This window comes from Giraffa tippelskirchi, chromosome 4 (assembly GCF_054371585.1).
Source record: "Giraffa tippelskirchi isolate mGirTip1 chromosome 4, T2T-mGirTip1v1.2.pri, whole genome shotgun sequence".
Taxonomy (NCBI): Eukaryota; Metazoa; Chordata; class Mammalia; order Artiodactyla; family Giraffidae; genus Giraffa; species Giraffa tippelskirchi.
Window position 1 is genome coordinate 28,091,544 of NC_137278.1, and position 22,248 is coordinate 28,113,791.

The 22,248-nt window shown below is 39.4% G+C and overlaps 1 protein-coding gene across 1 annotated transcript in view; it reads left to right on the plus strand.

The window, feature by feature from the left end:
- LOC145546554 (uncharacterized) overlaps positions 1 to 22,248 on the plus strand; it is a 590,051-nt gene that overhangs the window by 363,524 nt on the left and 204,279 nt on the right. The window contains exon 6 of the mRNA XM_081593669.1: positions 370 to 426. Coding sequence (XP_081449795.1) covers positions 370 to 426 — 57 coding nt within the window. The remainder of the gene's footprint in view (positions 1 to 369; positions 427 to 22,248) is intronic.

The window sequence follows — 22,248 nt, forward strand, 5'->3', positions numbered from 1 at the left end:
ACATGCACACAGCCTTGGGTCTTTCCAGGATACGCGGAGAAATTATCGAGCTTTACATAACCACCTAATCTTCTAGAAATTTCTGTTAATACTGGCAGCTAGTTTGTGAGCCCATAGCAGCAACACTCCAAGTCAAGTGATTACCCACACCCCTTACAGTGTCAATATGGCTACTGTTTTTCATGGCCTGCTCCACCCTGGTTGACTATCACACTGAGGAACCAGGAATAGGATCAGTCCTAGGGAAGAACATCACAAATTCCTATTGTTCTCAATTGTAGTTTGATAGTTTTCATAAATAAATATTTCTGTTTTCTATGCTTTTGATCAATTTCCAGAGTGCTAAAGTTTTTTTTTTTTTTTTGACAGTTTTGTACATCTTCATAGTTGCCTCCTGGGAAGACTTGTTGACCTCACTACATCACGGTAGAGTTTTATAGATTTTTGTTTTCTTCGTGCCTAACACAATTTCTGGCTTGTAGCGAACTCTTAAACTTTATTGAATTAATGAATTAACTGAAAGAATAGGGAAAGGAGTGTTATCGTATGCAGCTCAGAGATTCCCAAGTGTAAGGTAATGGCTTTGGTGTGTTTCTTGTAAGAGTATACAAGAGACATAATCTGGAGATAATTGGTCTTCAACTGAGAATGATTAACTAACAATACTTAGGGTCCCTGGAGATAAAGTGGAACAAGTTGTATATACCTGCCAGTTTCTGACAGTTTTTAGACACGTCTATAGACCTCATGTTGCTTAGGACAGACTCTAGCTGTTATTCAAAGTAAGGGAATTGTGGTTAATGATTTAGGCAGCATTTCCATTTTGACTTCAGCTCCCAGTATTAGTTGTTGGTTGGAGAAGGATTACTAATTCAGGATGTTTACTGCATACCCAAATCTCTTATTTTCAGGAACTCAAACCCAGCCAGACCACTTTAATATTCTTATGCTATGTCTCTGGACAAGAAAGAATATTGAAGTAAATAACTGTCTCATAAAAGGTCAAATAGATGAAATGAAATGGCTACACTTGGGTTTAGCTTACCCATAATGACAGTTTAAGTTTTATGGATTTTTTTTTCTGTAGCAAAAATGCTTAAGATTTGCAGGAAAGCATGGAACAGAAGCTGAGTTACCAGTTTTAGAAGCTGTTGCTAAAATTGTCTGCATAGCCATTTAACCATAGTTTTCCTTCCCACATTTCAAGCTTTAGAGAGAACATAAAATCCAAGCACTGTCAGTGGTTAATTTATACCACCATATGGCAGGTTCTGCTCTCCTTCCAAACTCTTCAAACCTCTGGTGTTAGTTAGACTCCAAATATCTGTCTCTGTACTTAAAACCATCTATGCACATACATTCATACACACTACAGGTGGTCATATACACATTTCCATTGACTGCTGCATTTATTTTTTTCCCCAAGGATAGGTGTTCTTATGTAAGATCCCTCCACATGCAAGTCTTACCTGTGCAGAGCCAACTGGTGGAGCTGGCCCAAGACTCACCACCAGCGTTGACTGAGACAGTCATCAGCTTTATAAATTTGGATGCCGCTAGTATATTGATAGTGTCTCGACTGCTAAACTTCCTAAGAGAAATACTGGACAAATAGTCATTCATGTTGTGGCTGACTGTCAAACATTTGAGCTAAACTGTTCCAGTCAGACAATAAAATTAAATTGAGTAAAGTATCTATTCATTATCCATCCAATGTGACAATCAATGCAAATAATGTATGAGTATTTAGATTAACTAAAATAACATGGGCTAAGAAACCTCATAGATTTAAATAAGGTGGAGAAAATGCCATAATACTCAACAGAATATAGAACAGTTTATTTTATCATTTGGATAGGCAGGTGACACTAGTGGTAAAGAACCTGCTTGCTAATGCAGGAGGCATAAGAGATGTGGGTTCAATCCCTGGGTCAAGAAGATTCCTCTGGAGGAGGGCATGACAATCTACTCCAATATTCTTGCCTGGAGAATCCCATAGACAAAGGGGCCTGGTGGGCTACAGTCTATAGTGTCGTGAAGAGTCAGACATGACTGAAGAGACTTAGCATGCACACTACCATTTTAGTGAAAATGAAAGATTTTTTGGTATCATTGGAAGGTACATTTAATAGCCAAAGAAAAGGTTCACATAGATAGTCTCAGAACTCTACAAGGGATTATAATGGTAGGCACACCTGAAGTTCCTTGTTTCTTGCACTTTGGTTTCTGTGTTTATCTTCATCATAACCTCATCATAGATACCATAATGAATATTTGTGTTTATAAACTCCTTTTATAGACAATGAACTCCTTTAGAACAGGGACTAATCATCATACATATAATAATTTTGTGATAAAATTCACTTTCTGAAAAATGAGCTCCTTTAGGACAGGAACTCTGTTTTATTAGTTTTTGATTCTCTTGTTTTTGTATCTCTAATTTAGTAGCATATGAAACATAGTAGGCTCTCAAATGTTTGCTAACTTAATTTACAAAGGGAAGAGGAAGGGAAATGAGACAATGTGCTCATTCATAATTAGTTCACAATGATACTCAGACACTTGGTGAAGTGACAGGACACAAACTTGTACTTTTTAGATAATTGATGAGTGACTTTTACTACAGGGCTTGTAATATTTATTATTGGGACAAAATCTATGATTACAGAGTTCACCATATTGCCCTGCTAAGTTGACTGTGCTATTTGGAACCAATTAAGAATTTTGAAAAACTTTGAGAACAAATGCTATGAATATGTGTTATGCATCACTGTTGTTTAGTCACTAAGTTATGTCCAACTCTTTTGCGACCACATGGACTGTAGCCCGCCAGGCTCCTCTGTCCATGGGATTTCCCAGGCAATCTAGGGGATTTCTATGGGATCTTCCCAACCCAGAGATTTAACCCAAGTCTCCTGTATTGCAGGCAGATTCTTTCCTGCTGAGGCACCAGGGAAGCCCATGAAAATTTAGACCTAGGTTTGATCCCTGGGTCGGGAAGATCCTCTGGAGAAGGAAATGTCAACCCACTCCAGTATTCTTGCCTGGGAAATCCCAGAGAGAGGAGCATGGCTGGCTACAGTCCATGGGGTCTCAAGCGTAGGGCACAACTCAGAAGTAAACCATCACCACCACCACCACACACACACACACACACACACACACACACACACACACACACATGAAAATAGACAAGGTAGACCAGATACAGAAAAATGGTTGTCAGTGTGAACATACTTTAATTTATGTATTCTCTTTAAAACTAAATCCTAATAGAATAAAGAAATATATTCTAATAGAATAAACGATATAACATTTCTGCAAAGATTCCATGGAAATGCATGTATGGTTGCTGCTGCTGCTGCTAAGTCACTTCAGTCGTGTCCGACTCTGTGCGACCCCATAGATGGCAGCCCACCAGGCTCCGCCATCCCTGGGATTCTCCAGGCAAGAATACTGGAGTTGGTTGCCATTTCCTTCTCCAGTGCATGAAAGTGAAAAGTGACAGTGAAGTCGCTCAGTCGTGTCCGACTCTTAGCGACCCCATGGACTGTAGCCTACCAGGCTCCTCCGTCCATGGGATTTTCCAGGCAAGAGTACTGGAGTGGGGTGCCATTGCCTTCTCCGTGCATGTATGGAGCACTTAGATATAGTCATAGTACTTTGCGCTGAGTACAAACAAAGATTCATCCCAATTCCTGTCTTCAGAGGCCTTAAATGCTAATTAGAGACAAGGTAATGAATAAATAAAGGCCAAATGCATCACAGGTGCTTTGTTTGAAATGTGTTCAAGGCAGTTCTCTAAGAGAAAGTGAAAGTCGCTCAGTCATGTCCGACTCTTTGCGACCCCATGGACTATACAGTCCATGGAATTCTTTAGACCAGTATACTGGAGTGGGTAGCTGTTCCCTTTTCCAGGGGATCTTCCCAACCCAGGGATCAAACCCAAGTCTCCCACATTGTAGGCAGATTCTTTATCAGCTGAGCTACCACGGAAGCCCAACAATACTTGAGTGGGTAGCCTAGCTCTTCTCTAGTGGATCTTCCTGATCCAGGAATCAAACCAGGGTCTCCTGCATTGCAGGCAGATTCTTTGCCAACTGAGCTACCAGGAATGCCCTCTCTAAGAGACTATGTTTTCAGTTGCACAGTGAGTATTGGGATCAAGGAAGGGTTGGCAGAGGAGGCAACCTTTGAGTTCAGTATTGGAGACAAATAAGGCTGGCCAGGAGATGAGGGGAAGAAAACAGAAGACAGTATGAGTATAGATATGATAATGTGATGGCCCAGAAGGCTCATGTGAGTGAGAAAGGCAGCTGTGGGTTTCACTGAAATGAGATCTATACCATCAGGTGCTGTCAGTGGAAATGGCAGGGTAAGTAGCATATTTGATAGCAACCAAGATAAAGCTCCCTTGCAAATTGAACTTGAAACAAGCTAGATATAAATATAGATCTATTAAGGCAAAGCGCTTCATGTGTCAGTATCTATTAAAACTGCTTGATGCTGAGATGTATTTGTGCTGAGTGGCAGGAGCTGGTGGGCCTGCCAGTCCCAGTAGGGTATAAGACCCAGAGAGGTTTTTCCCAAAGAGAAGTATTTGCTTACAAGTACACACGCCCCCTGTTGTATTACAATGTGATTATACTTCACACTCTTCTGAGAGATAAAATTGTCTATGATGGAAATCAGAGGGAGAGCACAATGCAGGGCTGGGGGCTGGTTGGCAGCATGCAAGATCAAACTCCCTTTTAACTTGTATTAGACGAGGGATTAACATTGGATTTTGTGATATTTTTGACTGACACTCATACAGTTCCATTAAGAATAATCTTGGGAAATTATCTGAATGCACCTACTTAAATGACAAGAATGGATGATAAATTATATATCTCCATAGCTGTCTGTAAAAAGAGGGGGATGTTCTATAGACACTGGAGATTAGGCTTTGCTCCGTATTTTTGTAGTTATATTATTTTCCCATCTTAAGTTAGTAAAGCAGAGTTGATGGCTTTACCTAGTTTCATGGAGAGCAAGCATATCACACTATGCCTATGCATGCTCCGCTACTCAGTAGCGTCCAGCTCTTTGCAACACTACAGACCATAGCCCACCAGGTTCCTCTTTTCTCGGCAAGAATACTGGAGTCATTTCCTCCTCTAGAGGATCTTCCCGTCCCTGGATCGAACCCGCATCTCCTGTATCTCTTGCTTTGGCAGGCAGATTCTTTACCACTGAACCACCTGGGAAGCCCTTATTTGGGAAACCAGAAATTGTCTTCTATTTTGTTTATATCACCTCCAAGATACCATAATACAAATGTCTCTCACTGTGATGAAAAATGCACATCTATGCAGAATGATATCTGATTCGACATTGTGTTTGTGTTTCCCCAGTAGGCCCCTTTGAAAGGACAAACACATGCATTTCCTTTACCATCTGATCTTGATTTTATTCTAACCCTGTCTTTCCCACCCAGGCAAGGCTCTGTGGCTTCCAACCCAGATTTATGAGATAATAGACCAGTGCTACTGCCTCAGGATAAGATGCAACAATGAAAGCTTTTCTATTCAATGAAATTATTAAATGATATTTTTGCTGGTTTTTCCCCAATATTTTTTATGAATGTTTACATTCACAGAGTTTCATAAAGTCCTGTGTCTCTTCAAGCAATAACCAATTACAACTTTTTGTCCTGTTGCCCAGGGTGAAATGTGGTTGAAGTAGGACCAGGTCTGAATGTCCAACGACCACTTTCAGATTTCAGTAAAATTAGTAATGTTACTTTATTCAGGAAAGTGCTTTGAAAGTTTTAATTTTACTGATTGTATAGAAATTGGGAATATTGCTGTTATTGCAATGCACATACTTCAGGCTACACCAATGTGCAGATAAGGATAGTGTTTCAGTAACATTTACAAAAGCAGTTGCACATTGACCAGCCCTTCCTTTTCACTTTTTGCCAACAGTTCTGGGAAACCCCAGAATCTTTAATGTAACCTGTGGACCTGTCAGTTTTCTTTGCAACTGCTGCTGCTGCTGCTGCTAAGTTGCTTCAGTCATGTCCGACTCTGTGCGACCCCATAGATGGCAGCCCACCAGGCTCCGCCGTCGCTGGGATTCTCCAGGCTAGAATACTGGAGTGGGTTGCCATTTCCTTCTCCAGTGCATGAAAGGGAAAATTGAAAGTGAAGTCGCTCAGTCGTGTCCAACTCCTAGTGACCCCATGGGTCTGCAGCCTACCAGGCTCCTCCACCCATGGGATTTTCCAGGCAAGAGTACTGGAGTGGGGTGCCATTGCCTTCTCCGCTTTGCAACTAGAATTAGCCATTTTTTTCCACTTATGCTGTGACTTGCTCTAATGATGTCTGCTGCTTCAATATTCTGTCTTGCTGTCCCTATTAAACCATTTAAATGTTCTAGTAATTTTAATATCTTTCATCTAGATCACATCATCCCAGCTTCTTCTTGCCCCTGAAAGCTGGATAAATATAATTATCCAGACCATGAGCTATACTCTCAGATTGAAAACATTGTCACAGCTTATATCATCACGTTTTCCAGTAAGAGGATCACTAGTTGTCACTTGTAAATCTTTCTCTTTTTCAGATTTCGTATAAGATAGGATATGATCTGTAGTCAAATGAAGCAAATCTATTCCAGTCATTAGTTTTCACTGTCTGTTGGGAGAATGGGGGAAAGTAGGAGAGATGTTCCTGGTTTGACAGCCCTGCATAATTTACCTCTCTGAGTAAAACTAAAATGAAATATCCTCTCTGGGTCAAACTGAAATGAGCCACTTTGTCAGTTAGTACTAGCATCTTCTCCAGTAAATAGATCTGTCTCTTTGTACTGCTTTTTTTGTGTGGAGGACAAGGTTCCCCAGGGTGAGAGCTGTTAGTTTATTATGGTGGTACACAAGTCTTTAGTTTTGTGTTGGTCACATGGCTTATATTTCTAGATCAAAAGATTGTCCCTTTGCAAATTCTTCCCCCTGGGGTAATTGTAATTTCTCAAAAATAAATAATAGATGAGGCAGCTTTGGGTAAACATTTATGTACCATGCATTTCAGTTGGACTGGAACTTGGCTTCTAGTTAGGTAGAACAAGTAACACCACTTCCCTAGAATCAGTTGCACAGTTTGATTTATATTAGGTTGAGACATCTACTGGGAATCCAACTCAAACAGCAATGGAGTTCAGGCACATCTAGAAGCCTGGAGGATGGGTAGACTCATTGATAACCAAAATGCAAAGTGAGGGTGACTGTGTTCCACTGAGTGAATTGATCATAATAAAATATGAAGTCTGGATTCATGATCAAGATTCTGCAACAGGCTTGAGGGTGAGAAGAAAAAAACAGTTCTGTTTGTAACATGTTAGCTGGTGAAAATAGCATCACCTGGAATATAACAGGTTACCTTTGCTGGCTCTTTCCTTTCTGTTCCTATCAATAGTTACACGTTATGGACACTTCTTTTTTTCTAACTAAAAATACAAATGCATATTTACACATTTATTTGTATAATAGATTAAAACTTCAATCCGTATATTGGAGCAGCATAATGACATTCACATATAAGTATTTGCATATGAAATTCCTTGATTTGCATGGACAATTATAAGTACTTTTTTCGCTGATGCAAATGAAGAAACACCTTTGGAAAATTGGCCTCATAATTTCTAATCATATATTATTGAATGGTGCATACACTTTTAGGAAAGGAATTGGCATCATTTTAAGAATAAGAAGTCATTTAGGAGGATTTTCTCTGGGAGCAGTGCTTCACAGAATGATCTTTTTTCTAATAATGCTTAAAAATTGAGCATTCAGTAGTCCAAAGCTGAAAGAGATGAAAGACTGACTTGGTGGTTCCTGGGTAAGCACAGAATGGCATACTTGACTTCACTTGACTGTTATATGAAGAATTTTATAAATGTTTTCATTAGAAGCAATCAGAGGATTGTTTGTTGATAATCTTTACATTACAGAGGATTGACATCTCTGAAAGGAAAGAATGGTAGGAGCCACCGGTTGAGTTTAAACAGGTCAAAGCCCAGCTTAGAAGACCAGGGGCCATCCTGGGCGTTTTCAGTAATATTCACAGGTTTCTATTGCTGTAAATAAATTTCACAGTGAGTTAAATATTTCCTGAGGGCGTGAAACTCACATTAGAGTTTTAGCAGTTGTCAAAAAGCTCTAGATCTCTCAGAAGACTGAGTATGTAGCATGATCTTTATTGTCAACATTCTCTCCAAAGTGTTTGGTCTGTCTCAGGGTGTTTCTCCCTGGTTATCAGTGATTTAGATAGGTGAAATTGCTTCTTGTCATAAGCATGATCGGGAGGAGAATATTTTCAGTTCTATCATTTATATGCTTTCAGTAATTACACTTCATTTATTGGGTCATGAGAAATGACATTTTTGTTTCTAAATGAATAGTGTTATAATGAATTCACTTCAGATTGTTAAATCTTGTCTGTAACTGAGGTGACTCTGCCCTTATAAAATCACTCAGTAGTAAACCTTTTTTCCTCCCTGTTCATCCAATAATATAGCCATCCTGAGCACATGAAACAGATGCCTCTTAGAAGGCTGCTGACTTCTTTACCCAGATTATCTTGTGAAAGGGCATGAAGACACTATGTTGGGGACATTAACCACAGTCCAGTGACTTGGGGTCCAGTAGGATGTCTTTCCAACTTGATGCAGTGAGCCATCTCCCTTTCCTTCCCCTGAGGCCTGAATGGATTTGTATGTCTGCCAGGAAGGATTCTGGGCATCATTCTCCTCACGCATTTCATTCTTATACTTTCATATCTGTTAGCAATTTTAGAAGCTGTCATTGCTTTGAATATTAATTAAATTTAAACTTAGAATTGATTCCCAGTCATTTCATTCATATATATATGTATGCATATATAATATATACATATGTACTATAAAGTTGTGAATTATATGTCTATAAAACTGAATATATATGTATACACATATAATATATATATATGTGTGTTTGTGTGTGTCTTCCAACTGAAAAGTTTATCCATAAGGATAATAAAATTTTTTCCACTCTCACGGAAGTAGTTTTGAAATCTGAAAAGAAATTTGGGAACACCTCAATAATTACAACACTTTTTGTATATCTGTAACAGTTCTTATGTTTACAATAATCTTACTGTGAAGGTAGGCCAAAAAAAATAGTCCTTAGTTTATAGATGAGAAAATGGAGTTTGAGGAGATTTAAATGCTCTTGCCTGGACAATCCCATGGACAGAGGAGCCTGGTAGGCTGCGGTCCATGGGGTCACTAAGAGTCGGACACGACTGAGCGTCTTCACTTTCACTTTTCACTTTAATGCTTTGGAGAAGGAAATGGCAACCCACTCCAGTGTTCTTGCCTGGAGAATCCCAAGGCCGGCGGAGCCTGGTGGGCTGCCGTCTATGGGGTTGCACAGAGTCGGACATGACTGATGCGACTTAGCAGCAAATGATCTGTTCAAGGTGATAACATGAGTCACTGCAAGACCCAAGGCTGAACTCAACATCATGGGCCCTAGTTTGGTGTTTCTTCAGATCCCACCAGGCCTATGTCTTCTTCTCTTATATATCTAATAGCACTTTCCACAGCCTTGGGTAAAGCTTAGAGTCTAGGCTGTACTTGTTAAATTAATAGAGGCTTCTCCCTTAGAGATCACACAGTATTCCCAAACCAAGTGTGCTCGGTGGTCTCACCTGTTAGCCCAACAATAATATCTTTAAAAATGCCAAGAGAAAGGGCTACAGCTTAGAAGATAAAACTGTCATTTTAACTATCCTGAATGGTGATATCATATTATATAGAACCTATTTTAAATGAGAGAGATGTGAGAAATCACGAGAGGATACCATCAATATATATCTCATTAAACTATGACAGTTAATACTGCCACATTAAGGCCTCATGCTGTTTGAGGCAGTAGAGCTTACAGCCTCTTTCTGTCCTGCAGATTTCTTCAAGGAACAGTTCAGTTTCCAAATCTGCCATGCAGCCTCATCAGCTTCTCCAACACACACACCGTTCTACATTGTCCGGCCTCAGATGAGACTCACCTCTATTGTTACACTGTGTTCACGTTTACACCTTGGATGAGACTCACCTCTATTGTTACACTGTGTTCACATTTATGCCCTGTTTCATGCTTATCTCTTTTGCCCCACCACTAGTTATGAATACCAGGAACAAAAGGCTAGTGCTGAGTTCATTTTACCCTCAAAGCCTAATAGGTACTTAATACATGTTTCTTGGATGAACAGTAGAATCTAAAGAAACAGATCTTAAGTTACATTTGTCAGCCATCTGTAGGCATGCTGTATCAAATTTGAAGCACCACAATTTAGGAGATACAAGAGGATACAAGAAGGAGTGATAATTATGATGACGTGGCTGAAAAGTGAGAATTTAAAGGTACATTAAATCCCTGAAATAACAGCATGAATGACCTGCTTGTCACGTCATAACAGATGGAAACTTTTTGAAGATACTCGTAGAGCTTATTAGTACAGGAAATGGCAAAGAATACCTTCTCAGTTAAAATTTGTCAGCCTGATTAATAGAAGATGTTTACAAGCAGGCGAAGAATATACCTCCACCCCTTCTTCCTCCTTTGAGTCATAAAAATCCACCATTTAGTTAACTATTGGTCTCCCTGGCCCACAAGGCTAAAGTGTTTTGAGAGAGAAAATTGTGGAAAGTGGAGAGGACAGACAGTGCCCCCAAAGGATGCGTGACCTGCAAGATTGGGAGCTGTCCTCCACTCCTCAAAAATCAAAGGCACTTGGCAGCTTCTTAGGACTGAGGAAAACATGCTCTCTATGATGTGCACAGGAACACTTGAAATGGAGATACACATTTCATAACACATAAACAGGCCTCACGCCCACATGGGGGCGACGCAGGGCCAAGAGGGTTGGAGGGCCACAGTATGAACTCCAAATTTGTGTTGAGCTTTGCTAAAACTTTGAAATGTGAAATGAAATGAGGGAAAGCTGATTTTTTTTAAAAGGTACATAAAGGTGTTAGTAAAAGGATGCTAACCTACCCACTTAATAAATACTGAGTGATTTTTAGGCACCAGAGCTTTAAATGGATGATCCTTCCCCATAAACAGAAGTCCAGAGCCCCTACTGCTTCCTTCTGGGAACTGCCATGTCTCTTCATGTAGCATCATAAACAAGGGAATCGGGATTTTTTCCACATTCTAAAGGAAACTTGTTACCATCTGCTCCAGGATCTGACTTATCATCCAGGGCCAACCACTGGGATTTGCGTGGAAAGATCATTAGAAAGCTGTGGTCCCCTGAAGATCCTACACCGTATCTGCTGCTTTGGGGACAAGCTAATAATGGCTCTGTACCCAGAATCCTGGGTTTTCACTGATCAGAATTCAGACTTAATGTTGCCCAGGATGTTCAAAATCACATCAGAGAGAATAATTTGTCATGAGGATAAATAAATAATACATTTGCTAGTTAGTGTGCAAATAAATGATGACTTCTAGAAACTGTAACCTATTCAAATCCTATCTTTTCAAGCAAAATTGGGCCCACCGTATAGGCAGAGCTGCTCCTCCATTTCCAACTTCAATGTTCCTGCTTTGGCACAGGTATTCCTTTTCATTAGAGCTTTTCAACCAGAAAAGCTAATACCAGAATATATTATACTACATATTTACCTCAAACTTAACAGGACTGAAGCCTTGGTGGAGCAGTTGACATGTGAGGAATACTAACAGCGCTGAGCAGAGCAGGGAAAGGAAAGAAACAGAAATAAGATGGAGAGTGACATTGTTCCTTATACATGAATAACGTAAAAGGCAGAGTAAGATTCTCAGGTAGGAAAGCTGGTCAGAGGCAAAGTATGCTGAGATAGATTTTTTTTTTTTAACAGCAAAGAGTCCAACAGAAGACATTTTCTACAACTTTTACAAAATAGTGAGTTTATAGGATTAAAAAATAAAATATATACATGTAGGTGGAATGCTAAGGTTATTAGTAGAAATGAAAGTTGGCTAATGGATTCCTATCTTTTAAGGACTTTATTGTTAGAGTCTAGATTTATAAAGAGGGATACGTCCAAAAATAGAACTCATTTTTTAACAACCAAAGAATCACTGATAGGAATTCGTGCAAGCCATAATGTTGCTCATCTCTTTACATGTTATTGATTTACCATAATTTTAGGAGATGATTGGAAGACAAGACTCAGTCATTTTCACTTTATAGTACTCGTATTGTGATTTTGAACTGTGGTTTTTGTGGTGCATTGTTGTATAACTTCCCAAGTATATATTTATAATTTGTCATACCAGCTAAGCAGCCAGCTCCTTAGGAGAAATCATGCATTTTTTACTTTTTATTCTGCTATATAACACCTAGCACAGTGGTGGCCACATTAAAACACAGACACATATACAAAACACACCCTCCCCAACAATACTCTTATGTGGAGGGACTGAACTGGAGCTGAGTAGTGGGGCAGCCCCACAGTGTTGCCTGCAGACACATGGTCATTGCTTATGGTAATCTCTTGTGAACACTCTGAGGACAGAGGTATCTCAGAATCCCCAGCATCTAGTAGGACATCTAGCACAGAGTGGGTATCGGTAGCTGGCAGATATAGAGGTCTGTTTGATATGCAATTCTACTTAAGGTATAAACCCACTTTGTAACCTGCACCTCTACAGTCCTTTCCCTTCATTGTTCTCTCAAAGGATGATTAGACATAAGGTGGAACTAAAAGTCAAGAGAAGAAATTGGGTCAAATAAGCCTCAGGTGTTGAATGTGACAGGAGAGAATTGGTATGACTCCCCTGAGGCCAGGAGCTGTGGAGTGTCCTTAGATGACCTGGGCAGAAAAGAGGGGGAGTTTGACAATTATGCAGAGAGGCTGGAATAGAAGCAGAGGCAGTGACTCAAAAATGGCACAGCTCCAAGCTTTGGAACCATGACGGAAGCAGGTGATGATTTGTGGAGCTATCTTAGTCTCCAACAGAAACAAGAAAAGACAGTTTTGATGAAGAAGTTAAAAGGAATAGAATGTAATAGATAAATCTGAAAAATAAGCAGACAGTTTGCACGTGGGAGCATAGTAAGTGTGCTTCCACCTTGGGGTCGCTCTCCAGAGAGCCCCATGACTCCCATCTTTTCATTCTTCGGGTCCTTACTTATTCATTACTTTATCAATGGTACAGATGAATCTATTTCCAGGACAGGAATAGAGACACAGACATAGTGAATGCACATGTGGACATAGGGGAGGAGGATAGGAAAGGGAAGGTGGGATGAATTGGGAGATTAGGATTGACATATATGTACTACCATGTGTAAAATAGACAGCTAGTGAGAGGCTGCTCTATAACACAGGGAGCTCGGCTCGGTGCTCTGTGATGACCTAGAGGGGCAGGTCGAGGGTTGAGAGGGAGGCTCAGGAGGAAGGGGATATGTGTGTACATATAGCTGATTCACTTTGTTGTACAGTAGAAACTAACACAACATTATAATGCACTTACACTCAAATTAAAAAAAGAAAAAAAAATGAGGTTTTGTCTGACCATCATATTCAAAACATGGCAGTCTATTTCCCCCATCCCTCTGTGTGCTCTAATGGGCTTGCCCTGCTCTCTTCCACAGCATTACTCATTTCTTAAAATACCATTTCCTTTCTTATTTATGATCTGTCTCTTTTGAGTACAGCAAAAGAGCCATGAAGGCAGGAATGTTGGCTGTGTTAATTCTCTGCTGCCTCCTCAGCACTTAGAATAGTGCTCAGAACTTGGTAGGCATTGAATGAATGAATGAATGAAGCAAACTCTCTGGAGAGAAGCACTGAGAACTGGAGATGGCAGATTTCTTGATCCATCACAAATTTTTATTTGCTAGATAATCAGGTTCTCTTTCCTGGCTTCGTTTCATCTGTAACATTGCCTGAGTCATGACAAGTTCGGAGTAGGAAGAACATCGTTATTTCCCCAGGGAAAAAACTAGACTAGTCCATCTCTTTAAATTTCTTCTGCTTCATAGTCCCATGACTTGTGAATCTAAGGTTTCATGATCTGAATATTCCACTATTCCCCACAGTGAACCCTCCTTTACTTTTAAATCAAATGAATATCTCAATTTTATGTGAAATCCAAAAATGGTGAACTTTATCATTGGTTTATATGTGAGTAAAATACATATATACAAGCATGTCAATAAAATGCATATATAAACATACAAATGTACACGCACCTATATGTAAACATAAGATAAAAAAGAAACCAAAATAATTTTCTGTGCCATTAGTCTACTAGTTACTCTATATTGGCGAATTGGCTAATATATCCAGTTGAACCATTAGAAGCAGTTTTACTGATGTATTTTCTTTTTTACCATCTGTTCTTTAAAAGAACTGACCAGATGCAGTAGACAATTCCTTAGCTGTTATTTAGAGAAAGCTTTGAGCTTGAATCAATATGATATTTCGCTCTGTAGGTATTGAAAATCATTCTACTGTTGTCACTAATTGCTTTGATATTCTGCAAAAGTACAAAGTGTCAGCTATTTATTAATAAATCTGTTTTTGTAGTAGGGGGCGCATCTTTACTGTTTATCATGTACCAGCAGTAAAAAGTACTGAAGCCCTGAATAGAGCACATAATGAAAGACTCTGTCAGTGTGTGGTGTATCTGCTGATTAAAAAGCAGGTAAAGGGATACACAAAAAGAAGGACAGTATACAGACAATTCTTCCAAAGCCCTCATCACCAGTGATCACTCTTACATGGATTAAATGCTGTCAGATACAAATCACTTATCAAGCAGTTGTGAAATGGGGAAATATAAAATTAAAAAGAGATTTCTGATGGCTTGTCACAGTCAGTCACGGGGCTAGGCTTGCATAGAATTCATGAGATTAAGTAGATAAAACACACATTTATTTGATTCTCTGGTGTAACTAAATTGAGAAAGGTGGTTTGCCAGACAGATATCTCATCTCTTTTAGTCAGCAGTGAGTGATAGAGAAAGCAGTCCTCTATCTTCATCTTTTCCACAGAACTCTTCTAGAGATGCAAACCATAGCTCCAAACCATCCTGGGAAACAAAATTGTTTCCTCAGATAAGAAGGAGTGATGGGAGAATGTACTCCTCCATCATATACAAGCCACCATGTACTCAAATTTATTGCTGGATGTAGATGTCTATGAATAATTGTTTGGGGAGCATTAAGAAAACTCTCTTAGTCCCCAGGGATCATTTGCACCAGCTTAGACCAGTCTCTGAAATCATCATCACTATGTCTGACAATTACAGGGACCCAAATTCCATGGATTATTTTTTTCTCCAGGTCTAGTTTAAGGATGTTTAAGGACTAGTTTAAGGATGGCACCAACAAAAATGAATTTATCAGGATAAGAAATACAATATAGCTCCTGAGGACCCTGTGCTGGAAACTCAGAGGATCTGAGCATGTGTACATAGCCTCTAGTTAGTCCAGGCAGACCACAGGCTTCTGCTCTGGCAGAACATCTAAAGCTTTTCAGAACATGTGAATTAAATGCCTAATACAATATGTCCCAAGCAAATAGGGAGGAATACAAGTGACTTCTGTTCCTAGTGGGAGGAAAGTGTATCAATAAATAACTGCACACATGCAATATGCTAATTGAGAAATGCATTATGCTGGTTAGGGTTTATAGTGGAATTAGTAACACACTGGGCTAGAGGAAAAGGTTCATTTAAGCTTTATGGAGAATGTGATTCTAGAAGGAGACTTCTAGAAGGGTTGAGAGGTCATCAGATAAACCAGGAAGTTTAAAATATTACAAAAGAAATGCAGAAAAAGGAAATAGTCTTGCACAGAGCAGTGGTACCTCTCCAACAATTGGTACTTTGAATTCCCCCCACCCCAGCCTGATTCACATATTTTTCTTTTCTGTGGCAGCTTTCATTCATATAGCACTATGTAGTTTATGAATATTTACATATGTTATCTCACTTGATCTGATCACCTTCAAGTATATGCAGGTTTAGGAAAGACTGGCCAAGTACTACAGAAAATTATCTTAGTGATGATTTTTTTTTAATAAATGTATTTATTTTAGTTGGGGGATAATTACTTTACAATATTGTAGTGGTTTTTGCCATACATTGACATGAATCAGCCATGGGTTTTTATGTGTTCCCCATCCTGAACCCCCCTCCCACCTCTCTCCCCATCCCATCCCTCTGGGTCATCCCATTGCCCCAGCCCTGAGCATTTGTCTCACACATCGAACCTGGAATGGTGTTCTGTTTCACATATGATAATATACATGTTTCAATGTCAACTTCTTCAAGGAGAGTACATAGCAGGCTCCAGTCTACACACATAGAAAAATTAATTCATTACATGTCGTGGGTGTCATAGGGCATTAAGACTTAATCCTTGGTTGAGAAAGCATAGGATAGACATCCACCAAACTCATCACCTTGTTGTCCTGACCACAAAGATATGTTTTTCAGCCTCCCCAGAAGTGAAGTGGGACCAAGTGTCTAAGTTCTAGTCTATAGAACACAGATAGAGTTGACACAGGCTGCTTCTCAATCAGCCTCATAAAATCCTCCTCTGTGCTTCTCCATATCCTTTCCCTGTCCACTGGCTGAAATGAGAGAACCTTGAAGATATAGAGAACAGAGCCACAAAAACCACCTGCCAAATACCATTATCATACTGTTATGGAAGAAAAAATAAAGTTTTATTATGTTAAGCCATTAAATTTTGGGACTTGTTTCTTAAAGTGATTAGCATTCCTTGATTAATATGGCAGATGCATTATTTCCCCAGATCTATAGCTAAAGAAGGGCTTCCCTGGTGACTCAGATGGTAAAGAATCTGCCTGCAATTCAGGAGACCCATGTTCAATCGATGATTTGGAAAGATCTCCTGGAGAAGGGAATGGCTACCCACACCAGTATTCTTGCCTGGAGAATTCCATGAACAGAAGAGCCTGGAGGGCTGCAGTCCATGGGATTGAAAAGAGTCAGACACAACTGAGCAACTGACACTCCATAACTAAAGAAAGAAAGTTTCACAGAAAAGGAAACTTTGACCAAGGCAAAATGGAAAGTAGAGAATGGAAACTCCACTTGAATGCACACTATGTGACTCTAGAGCCCCTGCTCTTACTGTTCTCCTCAGCATCTTCTCTTTATAGAGGGCGAAGGACTGATACTCTACTGCACAAGAACCAGGTCCGGCACAAAAGTTCTTTAATCACCAGTGATTGAGTGACTACCTACAGCCAGCTGAATTACACTTTGGCTTTGATAATGAAGTCCTGTAATTGTGTTCCCCTCAAAAGTTATAGCTCAGTTGGTAAAGAATCCACCTGCAATGCAGGAGACCATGGTTCAATTCCTGGATTGGGAAGATCCCCTGGAGAAGGGATAGGCTACCCACTCCAGTATTTTTGGGCTTCCTATGTGGCTCAGCTGGTAAAGAATCTGCCTGCAGTGTGGGAGACCTGGGTTTGATCCCTGGGTTGTGAAGATAGCCTGGAGAAGGGAAAGGCTACCCACTCCAGTATTCTGGCCTGGAGAATTTAATGGACTGTATAGTCCATGGGGTCACAAAGAGTCAGACATCTGAGTGACTTTCACTTTCCACTTTGAAAAGTTAGCTGAGCTTTGGCCTTTTCATTTCTGCTAGGAAACTGACATGCCTCCCAACTTCTCCTACCTAGTACCACAGAGACACATCTTTCTCTTTGTTCTACACCTTTGTCACTCAAAGCATCATCTACAGACCAGCAGCTTGGGTATCCCTGGGAAGTTGTTAGAAATGCAGAATTGAAGCCTACTGAACCAAATATGCATCTTAGCTAAATCTCCAGGTGATTCTTATGCACATTAAATTTTGAGAAGTGTGGGTCTACAGCATCACTATACCTTGAGATTTGCTTTCCTGACCTAGAGTATCCTAGCATCTGTTTTCTGTTCTAGCCAGTATTCTCTTCATCTTGGCAAGTCTCCATGCGTTCTCTTACCTTGACCACACCCTTCTCTGGCTGTAAGTGTGTTGACTTCCAGATACCTGCTTTGACTCACTTCTAGCCTGACTTTGGCTTCCTTTCATGTGATCTAGCCATCCCAGATTGAGAATCGGCTTCCACAAGCAGGCACCAGGTCTTGTAAAGTGGACATACACTTGAGGGAGTAGGATTTTAGGTGCTCTGTAGTTAATTAAAGTGTCATATTAGCTCCAGGTACTAAATGGAAATCTATGAAAAATGAGCCCTTGATTAATCAATGACTAGGTCAGTCTCTAGTAGAGGGAAAAGATTGGGACATAATGTGTTATCCTAGGAGGGCCTGCAATGTTAGGCATTCATTTTTGGACTGATTAACATTGGATAATTCTCCTCCAGGCTTCCCAGGTGGCTCAGTGGTAAAGACTTTGTCTTCCAAACAGGAGACCTGAGTTTGATCCCTGGGTCAGGAAGAGCCCCTGAAGAAGGAAATGACAACCCACCCCAGTATTCTTGCCTTAAAAATCCCATGGACAGAGGAGCCTAGTGGGCTACAGTCCATGGGGCCGCAGAGAGTTGGACATGACTTAGCAACTAAACAGAACAGAATTCTCTTCCACAACAAAACGTGTTGACTTATTTGCCTCTTATGGCATTGTAAAAACTAAAACTAATACGATCAGCTCCCTCCTTTTAAATGAGAATGTATCACTGCTCGTAAATTAAATACCTCAAGTGTCAGCAGGGAAGGGTGATAGCATCTTTTTTTGTATCTTCTGCATTTATTGCTACTCAGGCATCTGGCTTTGAGAATCAGCCAAGAATAGAAGTGCAGAGGCTTGTATTCTCTTGCAGAGCTGTAGTCTGCAAGAGCTGTAGTCTCTAAACTGGGTGACTCAAATATTTTTGTAGGTCAAAGTCAGAGTTTCCGGACCTGAAATTCAATTACTCAAAAATGATTCACATCTCTTTTTTATCAGGAATCTTAACATGTGGCCCATTGTTCTTCAAGTGCTAACAAGTAAGGGGTGTTAGTGGCATCATTGGCAGCTGTCTTTGGAATGTAGTGGAAAGGAGTGTGGGTCCCTGGGCCCTGTGGCTGAGTCTTAGTTCTGGCACCATCCTTACTTGCTCTGTGAGCATGTAGAAGTTGTGTAACCTCTAGATCTCAGTTTCCTCTCTAAAAATGGATTCACAGGGTTCTTCTAAGTTAAAAAATAAGACATGAAAAGTATTGAGTTGGTCAAAAAGTTCGTTCAAGTTTTTCTGTAACAGCTTTTGGAAAATACTGAGTGAGCAATTTTGGCCAACCCAATATTTAGAACAGAACAGACAGGAGTACAGGATCATCAAGAAGAATCAACTCTTATCTTTTGTACGCATTTTCACCACTGCCATCTTTAGCAGGTGTAGAAAGAAAAGATTTAAAATAAACTAGTCATTTTCTTTGGCTGAAATGTTTTCCTGTTTCCTGATTGAAAAATATATTATGTAAGCATTGAAAACAATCATATTGGATGCCAATAGCACTATAGATGGGGACCCTAGGCCACCAAGAGGTCACATGAAGGCAATGGACATAGAGGTTAGAATAATAATTGCTTAATTCACTTTGTTGAATATTGTCCTTGCCTCCTCCCTTACTGATAGTCTAGCTTTCCAAAGACTTCCAGTCTGATTTCCCTTGTGATCTTCATTATTCACGGCCACAGGGTTCTTGAGTTGATCCAAGGTAAATGTCCAAGACAAACTCCAAAATATTGTTTTGGAGTTCCTCTATCAGTCCCTGTCTTTGGAAGTTCTGCTTTGAAAGCAAGGTTTCTTACAGTGATCAGTATCAGTATGATAAGGAATAACAGCTTAATCATCAACTTATCCTGATTCACATGCCTCTTAAGACTTGAAGTGTCTTGTGTGATTCTGATATTTCATCTCACATTCCCCTCTTCTCTGTTGTCCAATCATCGGTTAATGATACCAAAGTATAACACACTTTCAGGGTGCTGTGTCCCCTTCAAATCTTTCCAAAACTGATTTAATACCATTTTACGGGTCTGTGCAATTCATCTAAACCCTTAAATCATTTTTCTTTCCCCAGCTTAAAGCCTTTCAATTCTATACCTCCACTGATAAGGCTTAGCATTATAAGAGCTTAAGATGTTCTTGCTCTTAGACGGGTAGGGAGAAATAACTGTTGTATCACTGCCAGTGTTTATCATGGAGTTTTTTATGGAGCACATCACAGAGTTTTGAAACAGCCAACACTCACAAAATTCTATTTTCATATTTAGAAAATGTCTTTGAGCAGGAAGTGACAATTGTGGCCAAGCTAACTGTGACTTGCTTCTAGTATATTTTCAGCAGTGTTATTTTCAGAATAACCAAAGCCTCACATTAAACATATTACTTTTCTTCAAAAACAAATATTGAAAAGCAAAGAAAAAATCTATTATGCATTGCTTATAAAACAAACTTGAAACTTTTTTCTTGAAAGTTATAGTTTTTCTCAGCACCTATTCCATTTCTACAAACTCAATATTTTTCTTCATTCAGTGTAACTACTTTTCTAGTTTTTGCCTTCCTAAGTATGTTAGTCATAACTAATTTTTTTTCTCAACATTCTTATCATTGTGGAATAATTATTTTGGCACACTCTATAGTCCCTGTTCTTTGAGGATAAGTTTTCATGTCATATTCATTATCACAGCCCTATTTACATGGAATAATTCCTTGGATATAGTAGATACTTGTTAAACATTTCCTGAAATTTTAATGACTTCATAAATGGAAGTAGCATAAAATATGAACTGGAAGTATTGGGTTATAATTCTGATTCTTCTCCTAAAAATATGACTTTGGGTAAGTGTGGCAGGTAGACTGTTTAAGATGATGCTATAATCTCTACCGCCTAATGTCCACACCCCTAAGTGATCCCTTTCTCTCAAGTGTACACATTTCCATGACTTGCTTTTAGCCAATAAAATTCAGCTAAGTGTTGAAATGTAAGAGATTAAATGATTAGATTGCATAATATATAGTGCTCGACCTTAAGGGATTTCTTTCCCTTGCTGACTTTGAGGAAACAAGTAGCCATACTGGGGAACTATATGTGGCAAGGACTGTGAACGGCCTCTTGGAGCTGAGGGAGTCTGCTAAGCAGACTAAAACCAGTAAGAAACTAAAACCCTCAGTCCCACAAGCACAAGAATTGAATTCCTTCAACAGTTGAATGAACTTGAAAGTGGATTCTGTCCCAGTTGAATCTCACATGAGGCTGCAAATTTGGGTGACATCTTTATTGCAGCCAGGTGACACCCTAAGTAGAGAACACAGATAAGTGAATTTCAGACACATGACCCACAAAAACAGCAAGTAGTTGTTCCAAGCTGCTATGCTCCTGGTAATACCATTACACAGTAGTAGAAGACTAATATAGTAAGTAACACACTGAAGCTCCAACACTTTGGCCATCTGATATGAAGAGCCAACTCACTGCAAAAGATACTGTCTCTGGGAAAGACTGAGGGCAGGAGAAGGAAGGCACAGAGGATGAGATGGTTGGATGGCATCACCCACTCAATGGACATGAGTTTGAGCAAACTCTAAGAAATAGTGAAGGACAGGGAAGCTCAGTGTGCTGCAGTTCGTGGGGTCACAAAGAGTCAGACACAACTTAGTGACTGAACAAGAGCAATAACTCACTGAATATTGGTCTTCATAGTTGTAAAATGTAAATAAAGTTGTCTGTCCTACCTTAGTTATAGTATTATAAGTATTATAAATGAAAAGATTATGTGTTGAAGAGCATTTAAAAATTCTAAAACACTGTATGAGCATTGTATTTTAAGGGAAACACTTTACTAATGTGATTTCATTTATTCTTCCAACAACACTTTGAAGAATGTAATATTACCATTCCTTTTTTATAGCCAAGGGAACTGTTACCTATCAGATGAAGAATTTAAATCTCAGAGAGGTCAAGTAACGAGTTTAAGGCAACACAGATTGTAAATGGTAGCGCTCAAATTTAAACTGTTTTAAATTCCAAACCCTAGCACTTTCTACTGATTGTTAGTAAGACAAAGTATATTTAGAACCATATAGTACCCATGCCTATGTCTATATATTTTCAAGAGTGAAAATATGTATATTTTCAAGAGTGAAAATATGTATATTTTCAAAATATATATTTTCAAATTAACATTTTAAAATTCTAATTAAATA